The 11,143-nt window shown below is 35.6% G+C and overlaps 2 protein-coding genes across 3 annotated transcripts; both read left to right on the top strand.

Annotated features, from left to right (window-relative positions):
• The first annotated feature begins 3,189 nt into the window (after positions 1-3,189).
• On the top strand, positions 3,190-6,509 carry LOC127167263 (PI-PLC X domain-containing protein 1-like). 2 transcript variants are annotated; one of them, XM_051113187.1, is made up of 7 exons: positions 3,190-3,225; positions 3,299-3,424; positions 3,706-3,836; positions 3,911-4,033; positions 4,143-4,304; positions 4,426-4,597; positions 5,500-6,509. In XM_051113187.1, exons 2-7 carry the CDS (start codon positions 3,337-3,339, stop codon positions 5,736-5,738), a joined length of 915 nt encoding a protein of 304 aa, XP_050969144.1. In that variant the 5' UTR covers positions 3,190-3,225; positions 3,299-3,336; the 3' UTR covers positions 5,739-6,509. The 2 variants fall into 2 exon arrangements, with proteins under 2 accessions (XP_050969144.1, XP_050969143.1); XM_051113186.1 differs by having other exon boundaries at positions 3,197-3,424; positions 5,500-6,505.
• Positions 6,510-6,549: 40 nt separating this feature from the next.
• zgc:112023 (PI-PLC X domain-containing protein 1) lies at positions 6,550-10,054 on the top strand. Its single transcript, XM_051113185.1, has 6 exons — positions 6,550-6,941; positions 7,039-7,175; positions 7,884-8,012; positions 8,106-8,261; positions 8,804-8,984; positions 9,771-10,054. The coding sequence occupies exons 1-6, from the start codon at positions 6,839-6,841 to the stop codon at positions 10,034-10,036; spliced, it is 972 nt and encodes a 323-aa protein (XP_050969142.1). The 5' UTR covers positions 6,550-6,838; the 3' UTR covers positions 10,037-10,054.
• The last annotated feature ends 1,089 nt before the right edge of the window (positions 10,055-11,143 follow it).

The raw sequence follows: 11,143 nt of genomic DNA on the forward strand, positions 1-11,143 counted from the left end.
TACAGAACTTGCTCTCATCTGAAAAGAGGACTTTGGACCACTGGGCAACAGTCCATTTCTTCTTCTCCTTAGCCCAGGTAAGACGCCTCTGACATTGTCTGTGGTTCAGGAGTGGCTTAACAAGAGGAATACGACAACTGTGGCCAAATTCCTTGACGCGTCTGTGTGTGGTGGCTCTTGATGCCTTGACCCCAGCCTCATTCCTTGTGAAGTTCACCCAAATTTTTTAATCGATTTTGCTTGGCAAGCCTCTCAAGGCTGCACTTCTCTCGGTTGGTTGTGCATCTTTTTCTTCCACACTTTTTCCTTCCACTCAACTTTCTGTTAACATGCTTGGATACAGCACTCTGTGAACAGCCAGCTTCTTTGGCAATGAATGTTTGTGGCTTACCCTCTTTGTGAAGGGTGTCAATGATTGTCTTCTGGACAACTGTCAGATCAGCAGTCTTCCCCATGATTGTGTAACCTAGTGAACCAAACTGAGACCATTTTGAAGGCTCAGGAAACCTTTGCAGGTGTTTTGAGTTGATTAGCTGATTGGCATGTCACCATATTCTAATTTGTTGAGATAGTGAATTGGTGGGTTTTTGTTAAATGTGAGCCAAAATCATCACAATTAAAAGAACCAAAGACTTAAACTACTTCAGTCTGTGTGCACTGAATTTAATACACGAGTTTCACAATTTGAGCTGAATTGCTGAAATAAATTAACTTTTCCACAACATTCTAATTTATTGAGATGCACCTGTATTTGTGATATGCTAACCAGGTTGCAATAGAGGTGTCACCACCAATATGACAAAGCATTTTAATTTAACAGATCATTAAAGATCACAAACATGATTGAAATACCAACGTGATTCTGTTCCTAAATTACAACGATTCATTTGTTTGATTCCTCAACCTTTCCTCCGTTCAGCGTATGATCATACTTGTGTGATTTGAACATTCAAATCTGCGTTCGTGCTGCTGCTGACCTAAAGAGAGCCACTGTGATGTAGGCTATATGTGACCCTGGACCACAAAAGCAGTCTTAAGTCGCTGGGGTACATTTGTAGCAATAGCCTAAAATACATTGTATGGGTCAAAATTATTGATTTTTCTTTCATGCCAAAAATCATTCGGAAATTAAAGATCATGTAAAGATCATGTTCCATGAAGATTCTTTGTAAAATTCCTACTGTAAATATATAAAAACTTAGTTTTTGGTTAGTAATATTTTTTTGAAAGTTAATTTGACATTCCAAATAATGTTAAAGATTTATCGATTATGTCGTAATGCCAGTAGATGGTGAAAGGGGGCTGTTAATGTATTTGTCTTTGATCATTCATTCAAAAACACTGATTCATCTAGTAATGAACCAAATAAATATTGAGTGAATCACTGAATCATTCACCTATAAATTAGGCCTACGTGTGATTTTGTTTAGCTGTCTAATTTTTTTTTTCTTCAGAATCATAACTTCTACAACTTCCATATAAAACAACAACAACCCAATTTATCCAGAATCACGCAGCATTTTTGTTCATGGTATTCAGCTGCAACTAAATGTTTAGCAAAAAAGAAATAGAATAAATATGCTTGATATCATCTTTTATTCACATTAGAATCGAAACTAGGAATCAAAAGAATCAGAATCAGAATTGATAAAATTCTAACGATACCCAACCCTACATATATGTATGTATGTTTTTGGTCATCATTCCTTCACTCAAACAGTGATACAAACACCAGCCTTTTGTACTACACATAGACAAACAATAAAGAACAGAGGCGAGTAAAGACATTTAATATTTTTGATTATATACATTTCCACAGTTTAATATTTACCAAATAACAATAGAAATGACTATTGTGCTTTAGTGTCAATTTATAAGTGGGGTTCTTTTGGATATTCAGATTCCTCTGAACAAATACAGACTTGTTGAGTTTGTTTGCCAGTGCTCCAAAATGGCCACATTTGCAAACAGTGTAAAATAACCCTTGCAAAAGGAAGTAAATTAGCTGTGTTAGCAAGAACTACAAATTGTTGTAGAACTGTTTGTTAAGGGTGGAACATTTTAGGTTGAATAAAGAAATATTGGGCCCAGAAAGGGTGTTTTTATAAAGAATTTTAAAACAAACCTGGGAGCAATGAATAGAAAAGTTACAACATAAAAAATAAGAACAATATAAAAAAGTTTCTTGAACAGCAAATCAGCATATTAAAATGATTTCTGAAGGGTCATGTGACACTGAAGACTGGAGTAATGATGCTGAAAGCAATTATTTTAAATAGTAAAAATATTTCACAATATTACTGTTTTTGCTGTTTTGGATTAAATAAATGCAGATTTGGTAAGCAGAAGAGACGTCATTAAAAAAAATTAAATGTCTTTATTTTTATTAAAGATATGTTTTAGTTTATTAAATACTTTAACTTTTGACTGGTAGTGTATATTCTATTTTTGATTCTGTTGATTCAATGACTTCGCAAGCAGTGTTTGCGCATGAAGGCACCTCACAAAACAGATTTTGGACACGGTAACAGTTTAATGATCTACAACAAAATAGAACGAGCTTTGGTGATAACTAAGCGAATACTTCAGAATTGTGGGATATCATCTATGCTGCCTTCAGAAATCGACCAGATGAAGGTATCTCAGGAGGCAGGAAGTGAAGCTAACACTGGGTTTGAACATGCCTTGATGCCTTCCTACCTTGAAACGTGTCCTTCAAAGGCAGCATTTTCCAGTTTTCGGATGCAGCCGTTCAGACAGGAAACTGATATGCTGATTGGTGCTCAAGAAACTTTTCTTACTCTTATTAAAATTGAAAACAGTTGTGCTGCATAATATGTTTGTGGACTTTAGAGGATCCTTGAAGGAGTTTAGACTGATCAATAGCCATTATTTATGCATCTTCACTGAGTAAAATAATATATTTCTTTCAAAAGAAAACATCTTTTTTGTGGAAATTCTCAAAGTTTTTGTATTTGCCGTATTTGCCAAAAACTGGGCGATGTTATGCCAAGGTGAATTTTGTTGACCTCTCTTTTTAAGATGCATAAGATATTTCCATACACAAGCTGTAAAATCTAGAGGAACTGAAAGAACTTGGGAGGAACCTATTGAATATGGATGAGCGATTCATAATGACCCATCCAGAGGGTGTTGTCTAAACTGCATATAAAAACAATGCAATCAGAATGCTGTGTTTATTAAACATAAAGAGGACACAAATAGGTATAAAATGATAAAACTTACCTAAATGGTCTGCTTGGACAGCTGTGAACCACATAACGTCTTTTTCTCCTAGGCATTTGTATCACTGAAAAATAGGACAAGAACAAGAAAATGGCTGAAACGGAAAGTCTAGCTGACTGGATGTCTAATCTTAATGAGAAATTCACAAAAATCCCCTTGAGCCAGCTTGCTATTCCAGGTAAGTAATGTGAATATTAATAACAGCTGTTAGACTATTATTCAAAGCTGTCAGATATTACTAACCATATCTTTGCTAACAGATTAATTCATTAGCATTTATATGTACGTTTCTATAAAGCAGCTTACAGTGCATTCACTGTATACATATTAAAATCAAATACAAATTTTTCAGACTGTCCGTCAAACTTATATAATATTAGCATATCATCACATACAACAAGTGTGAACTGAACATAGAATGCAATGTGAGTTAAAAAGCAACTTGAATATTTCTTTTAGGGAGTCATGATGCTATGGCATACAGCTTAGATATGGATTCTTCAGTACTGGAACCTGAAAAACTAAAGGCTTTGGACAAGATGTTCAGCACTTTCTTAAGGCCCATTGTCAAAAAATGGGGTACTGCCCAGGTAAAGTACTACTTTGTCTCACAGTAAATGCTGTGATGTTTTCATGATGTTCATGTTTTTAAACGATTGTTCAGGAAAAGAACATCTCTGAGCAGCTTGATGCGGGTATGCGATACTTTGATCTGAGGGTTGCTGGAAAGCCTGAATCTAGTGATTTATTCTTCTATCATGGACTGTACACAACAATGACTGTGAAGGTTGTTACCCTGATTCATTTTAATGTTTTTCTTTGACATTAATTGCATTCAACAGCTTAATGGAAATACTGCAATGACTGCTAACCTTAATAACTTTTAATCACCACAGGAGGGAATGACAGAATTGGAGAAATGGTTAGGACAGCATACTAAGGAGGTTGTCATCCTTGCTTTCTCACATTTCAAAGAAATGTCAGACGATCAACACACAGAACTGACCAACTTCCTCAAAGAGCACTTTAAAACAAAACTCTGTCCGAAGCCACAAGTGGTACATATCCGTAGCCGTGATCTCAAAAAATAAGAAATAAGTAATTCAGAAACCTTAGCATATAATACAAATGGTTCAAGCAATGATTTAATAACCATTATTTTTTCCAATTTATGTGAAGCCCTCACTCAAGGACTGCTGGGAAAGTGGCTACCAGGTCATCCTCTCTTATGACAACAGAAAAGTGGACGATCCTGTTTTGTGGCCTCGAATCGAGTACTGGTGGGCTGATAATTCAGACCCCAAGGAGGTCATTTCATACCTCAATGACCAAAAACAAAAAGGAAGACCAGGTGAGCTAAAAATCGCATTGGCTTAAAGGGGTCATCGGATGCAAACTTCACTTTTTCATGTTGTTTGAACATTAATGTGTGTTGGCAGTGTATGTACAAATCTACCCTATAATGATAAAAATCCATGCAGTGGTTTTTAATTTATCTGTAAAAATAATATCCCCTTTTTCAAATCGAGCCGTTCTCAGATGCCGCTCCCACGATAGTTGATTGACATGAGCTCTTACCTCAGACCAGCTATCACAGTCCAGTAACTTTCCTTGTTTCGATGCCAGAGCAGGGATGTAAGTTAGACAAGAATATCTCCGATTGAGCGATTGAGGTGTTGTGTTGCTGGATGTATTAATGAACATAGTGCTCGTCATTTACTCCCGACATCTGAGCCGCTGAAGATGCAGTAGATTATGTTTGTTTGTGAAGGGAATGCACCTCCCGATCTACATATATCCGTCTATGTTCACACAAATCATTCACGATCCAGCTTCACTTACAGCAGAAGCGAGTATAAGCGTTTTTTTCTGAATCTTTGCGATCGCCTTATAACGTGGTAGTTATGAAGTTTAGCTGCTAAACGCGGCTAAATGCGGCTAAAGTAAACAAGATCGTCACTCCACAGAGAGAAGAGAGGGGCGGGGTGAGCAGAGCTAATTTGCATTTAAAGGAACAACCCCTTAGAATGAGATGATTTTTGCAGAGCTTATTTTGACAAGGTAAAAAGGGTGTTGTTTTACAAAACCATTTAGAATTTTTAATCAAAGTATATTAGAGACTTTTCATTAAGACCCTAAAGAATCATATGAACTTGTGGAAAATGGGCATCCGATGACCCCTTTAAATAATCTTACATTAATTAAAAAAAGTCTGATTGGTTGAAACAATTGGTGCTCTTAATGTGTCAATAGAGGGATTGTTTGTTGCTGGTCTCAACTTGACTTTTGATGGGAATGACATGCTCCTGTACCTCACAAAATCTTTAAAGGAGAAGACCATGCTGGCCTACCCTCTGTTGCTTGACTGGGTGAAGGAGCAACACCCAGGCTCTGACAAAGAAAGTGTCAACATTATTGCTGGAGATTTTGTTGGAGTGAATAGCTTTGCTCAGGATATCATTAAGCTCAACAATGCTGACAGTGGTTCATGAGAAGATCTTATGAGTCAATATGAAAAGTCCTTAATAAGAAAGTTTCAGAATATTTTGTTTAATTCGTCCTTGGTTACAATGGTACATAGTTTTTAGAATTTAGTTTTTAGGTTACAGCAAAAAGTCTTCTTGAGCATTTAACATACACTACCAGTCAAAAGATTTTTAATGTTTTTTTTTTTAGAATTGTCTTCTGCTCACCAAGCCTGCATTTATTTGATCCCAGTGGAATAAGCAGTAATATTGTGAACTATTTTTACTATTTAAAATAACTATTTGAATATATTTTAAAAGGTAATTCATTCCTGTGATCAAAGCTAAATTTTCATCATCATTACTCCAGTCTTCATCGTCACATGATCCTACAGAAACCATTCTAATATGCTGATTTTCTGTTCAAGAAAATGTATTATTATAATTATTATCAATATTTAAAACAGTTGAGTAATTTTTTTCCAGGATGATGTGACTGGAGTAATGATGCTAAATATTCAGCTTTGAAATCAAAGGAATAAATTAAAATATAACATATATTTAAATAGAAAACTAGTAGTAAACGTATTTTAAAAATGTTACTGTTTTTGCTGTACTGTACAAATAAATGTAGGCTTGGTGAGCAGAAGAGACTTCTTTAAAAATGCATTACAAATCTTACTGTACAAAAACTTTTGACTGGTAGTGTATTAAAGAAATAAACAAATTAAAATTCTTAAATAAATAATAAAAATGTTTAATGTGAGTCAGTGGTGTTTTGGGTCTTATTAACTAAACGAAAAAAAAACACACACATTTAGACGGTCCCTAACATTGTTGTCATCCAGCTTCGAGAAACGAAAAGTGTCACGAGATTGACATGATCATTGAAAATCTAATAAACTCAAACAAATGTATAGTTCACCATTATAATGATCTCGTCAAACACTCAATGCACCTCTGTAAGTTATTTAACAAGGTGTTTCTGTCTGGCATCGCATGACAAAGAAAAACGCGGAAGCAATGGTTATTTTTAGTTTCAGTGGGCGATGTACTGTAGAGGATGTTGGTACTGTTAATAACACAAGTGTTTTAGGTTAATTGTTCATAATTTAAAAGCGTAACAAATGGAGGATGAAGAAAGATTATGCATCTCCAGCGGTTCTGACTGGATGTCCGAGATGCCCTCGGGTTTTTGGGACATTCCGCTGTGGAATCTCTCTATACCCGGTAGGTCAGCTACGTCTGATTATTCTGTTTTGCAATTATTTGATGACCTTTTTACTGCTACTATTTAACAATTTCGACATCTGTTTACATTTTTCAGGAAGTCATGACACCATGAGTTACTGTTTAGATGAGCGGTCCTCAGTACTGAAGTCTTTACCGTGGGTGGTTCAAGTGTTAGACACTTTCTTTCCCTGTATCGTTCGGCCCTGTATAATCAAATGGGCAACAACACAGGTATGACAGACGGTGATGATGAGATATTATGTTGTTCTAAAGCTGTATGAATTTATTTACTTATCGTCAGTGACTAACAGCTTCAATCACTTTCATTATATAGTTTAATTACATAGTGACATATGACAAAAGTGAATCAAGGATTCAGATTAACTAAAATCAATTCTGTCATCATTTACTCAGCCTCTGGTTATTCCAAACCTGCTTGAGTTTCTTTCTTCTGATAAAGACAAAAGAAGATATTCTGAAGAATGTTCAAAAACAGTTGGTAGCCATTGGCTTCCTTAAATGGTGATTCATTCTGCATCCATTTGTGTTTAACACAGACACACGTTTGTTTTTGTGAACTGTGGGGACTTTCCATTAACTTCTATAGTTTTTATACTGACCAAACGATATTGTCTATCACCTAACCCTAAACCTACCCCTACCCCTAACATGTTTGCATTGTTACATTTTCAGATAAACATCATTTACTATTTTTAATCATTTTTTTTACATTGCGGTCCCCACCATGTCAAAAATTTCAGGTTTTACTATCCTTGTGGGGACATTTGGTCCCCACAATGTAGCAAGAACAAGCACACACACACAAAACAAAAATCATGTATGTTTAAATCAACTTAAATGTCAGTAAATTCTGACAAAAGGAGAGGTGTTGATGATATACATAATTTTGCATAGCTTATTTTTATCTTTTTTATCCAGGAAGATAGCATCACTAACCAGCTGGATTTAGGCATTCGGTTTCTCGATTTAAGAATAGCTCATAAAATAAAAGACCCTGATAAAGTTTTCTACTTTGCACATGGGATCTACTCTCTTCTGACTGTGAAGGTATGCTTGATCGTAATTTTAAAAGAATGTCAATTCCTCATTCCAAGTCGAGAATAACTTTGCTTGTGTTTGCTTTGACTTTGTTATTTTAAGGAAGCGCTCACAGAAGTTGCTCACTGGTTAGACCAGCACTCCAAGGAAGTGGTCATTATTGCTCTTTCTGCATTTGATGGCATGAACCTGGATCAACACAAAGACCTGATTCAATTCCTCTTAAGCACATTTGACAAAAAAATGTGTCCAAATCATGTAAGTAATTTCCATTCATTTTAAAACTTTTGCATTTTTATGAAATACCTTGAATGTTGATGCATGCGTGGCATCTTTTATGTAACATAAATATAAATGTAACATAAATGTAAATATAAATGTAACAAATAAATTTAGAATGGAACAGAGCACTGCACATTCTGAACAAAAAATAGTTACTGTGACCACAAATTAAGATTTTCTTACTACAACTTAGTAATTCATGGGCACCTTTTATTAATTCATTAACATATTTTAGTTAAATTGTGGCTACAATGTACAAATTTGTGCCCTTGGTTTAATTTAGTAAAATCATGACCATTATTTACATTAAGCGATGAAACAAATTCTTAATTCATGGCCACAGTATCTTTTTCTTATTATTTATTTATTTTTTATTAGACTTCATAACTGTGTCTAAAATTGCATACTGTTTGGTTTAAAAATTACTTCATGCACTATATATAGTATAGAAGTAGCCTTATTTGGATGCAGCCTATTTCTCAGTAATCTCTCTTTTACATGTTGATTTGTTATTTCAGATCGTACCTTCACTACAGCAGTGTTGGAATCACAACTATCAGGTGATTCTGTCATATGATGACTCAGCTGCGTTTGGATATGAGGAATTGTGGCCTCAGTGTGAATATTGGTGGGCGGACACCTCAGATCCAAACAATGTCATATCCTACCTGGAGGAGAGAAAAACTGAAGGAAGACCAGGTTGGTAATAATTAGAAAACAAGATACTGTAGATAAAGTTTGATGACAAACTTTGATGTTGGCTTGACAAAGCCTTGTCTGAAATGCATGAAGTTTAATGAGAAAGAGAAATCAATAAAGTGTTTCAAATATGTTTTAGCATCTTGCTAGCATGATTTAGCATGTTGCTAGCATGTTTTAGTATATTGCTAACATGTTTCAAGCATTATTTAACCCTGATAGCACACATACATCACGGAGATGTCTATTTGACGTCTGCATTTATATCTGGAAGACATAGTTTTTATGTAGTTTGCTCATCTGCAATACGTCTGTAGGACGTTCCCTATCAGATGTCAAGTAGACGTCTATTAGATGTCTTTAAGATGTTTATGACTTAGAATGTATGTAAAATGTACATCTTACAAACATCTGTCAGATGTTTGTACACAGCAGATGCTTTCCAGATCAAGAGATCTTTAACAGACATCTTGCAGACGTATGTGTTCTATCTATTCTAGGATGATTTAATGTGTTGCTAACATGTTTTAGTGTGTTACTAGTATGATTTAGACAAACAGGTGAAAGTCTGGTCTGTGATGAACTTGGTGAACATCAGTGAAAGTCTCTGGGATTTTTCATAGTTTTGATCATCCGTTTTTGATATACAGATATAACATACAAAGCCAGAACAGCCTGAAGGTCTGACCTGAGTTTGCTGGTTGTAGCTTAAAAGCTCTAGGATGAGATACTTTTAGAAATTAAAAGCTATTTTCCCCAAATAATTGCCCCTGTATTTGTTTTCAGGTCAGTTTTTTGCTGCCGGTCTGAACCTAACAGAGGATGCCAAGTATGTTATTTCTCATCCGTGCCAGTCATTACAAAGCATGACCATGAGCTCCTATAGTCTGCTTCTGAACTGGGTCAAGCAGCAGCGCCCAGGCCCTTACCAAACATGCCTCAACATCATCTGTGCAGATTTTGTGGGGGCTTTCAACAATGAATTCACCCAGCTGGTTATTGGACTCAATCAAACGCTGTTAAAAAAGACTTTACCCATAAATCTGCCATAGATGACATTACACACAAATGTAGCATCTTTCTTATGCTTTTTCTTGCACATTCTAGTTTTTTTAATGGAAGCCTTGTTGTTTTTAATGTTTACGTATTAATACTTTTTCTGGTCTTTTGTGACAGTCCCTAAACTCTGAGGAAACAATGTTTTGTGCAATGCTGCCATCTAGAGGCAATCCACATTTAGTTAGGTTCTTGTTTGATACATGTCTCAAAATAATGTTACTTGAAAATTTATAGTTACATCAAACTATTGAGAACGTATTTCCTGATTTCTCTTAGATATTTGACAAAAGGTCAGAAAGGGCAGACTGATATAATCAAAGACTAAGTGGCTTAATAGATAATAGCATTACCTGTCCTATGAGTCAATTTTAGTAACGTCTAATGTCCTGTCATGACTTCATCTATTGTTGACACTCTGTTTGGCTATCAGTCCATGTGGGTTGCATGTATCTGTGGGGTCTAATTTTAGACGCCCCTTTGAATGCACTCTCTAAGGTGCTTAACATTTATAGTATCTACTTAAATGATAATCCAGTTCACAGATGCCTTTCACACTCAGGTTTGTGTGTTTGTGTAGGGTGTTTAAGGTAAATAAACTTAGGGCTTTAGTTTTATGTCTGTTTTTTTCCCCCTGGCTTTTTAAAATTTGAAAATAACCACAGACAAGTCTTTTAATTCCAATGTCTCACTTATCCAATGACAAAAACCAAATATGTTTCTTTGGTGACTTTTTTTGTACCACACTCTCGGTGAAGAAACATATTTGTTATTTGTCTGGACGTGGATATCATTTTGGCTTATTTTTGTTCATGAATGCTGTTATAGTGTACACGACATGCAAAAACCAAAGTATTTAGAACATTCTGAACAGACCTGGAGCTAGATTCTTCCAGAGAACTTTGAGAATCCCCTCCCTCCTCTTCCAAGTCCCCACCTCTCTTCTAAACAGATTATTGAGGAGTTAAAGGAGCTTGCATCAGTCCCTGTGTCGTCTCTATGAGGCTTAGAGTTCCAGAGGAAACAGATGGGATAAGAAAACCAGGGGATCTAATTACAGAGGCTTAATCAGCAATCCAAGGCCCGTCCAGAACCCAGTCGCA

This window comes from Labeo rohita, chromosome 6 (genome assembly GCF_022985175.1).
Source record: "Labeo rohita strain BAU-BD-2019 chromosome 6, IGBB_LRoh.1.0, whole genome shotgun sequence".
NCBI classification, from domain to species: domain Eukaryota; kingdom Metazoa; phylum Chordata; class Actinopteri; order Cypriniformes; family Cyprinidae; genus Labeo; species Labeo rohita.

What these genes read in the sequence shown, in the direction of transcription:
- LOC127167263 (XM_051113187.1), top strand. Translation starts at nt 3,337, where the DNA reads ATGGCTGAAACGGAAAGTCTAGCTGACTGGATGTCTAATCTTAATGAG. An exon ending in GAGCCAGCTTGCTATTCCAG is followed by an intron (nt 3,425 to 3,705) that starts GTAAGTAATGTG and finishes TATTTCTTTTAG; the next exon opens with GGAGTCATGATGCTATGGCA. An exon ending in AAAACAAAAAGGAAGACCAG is followed by an intron (nt 4,598 to 5,499) that starts GTGAGCTAAAAA and finishes ATGTGTCAATAG; the next exon opens with AGGGATTGTTTGTTGCTGGT.
- zgc:112023 (XM_051113185.1), top strand. Translation starts at nt 6,839, where the DNA reads ATGGAGGATGAAGAAAGATTATGCATCTCCAGCGGTTCTGACTGGATG. An exon ending in TCAAATGGGCAACAACACAG is followed by an intron (nt 7,176 to 7,883) that starts GTATGACAGACG and finishes TTTTTTATCCAG; the next exon opens with GAAGATAGCATCACTAACCA. An exon ending in AAAAAATGTGTCCAAATCAT is followed by an intron (nt 8,262 to 8,803) that starts GTAAGTAATTTC and finishes TTGTTATTTCAG; the next exon opens with ATCGTACCTTCACTACAGCA.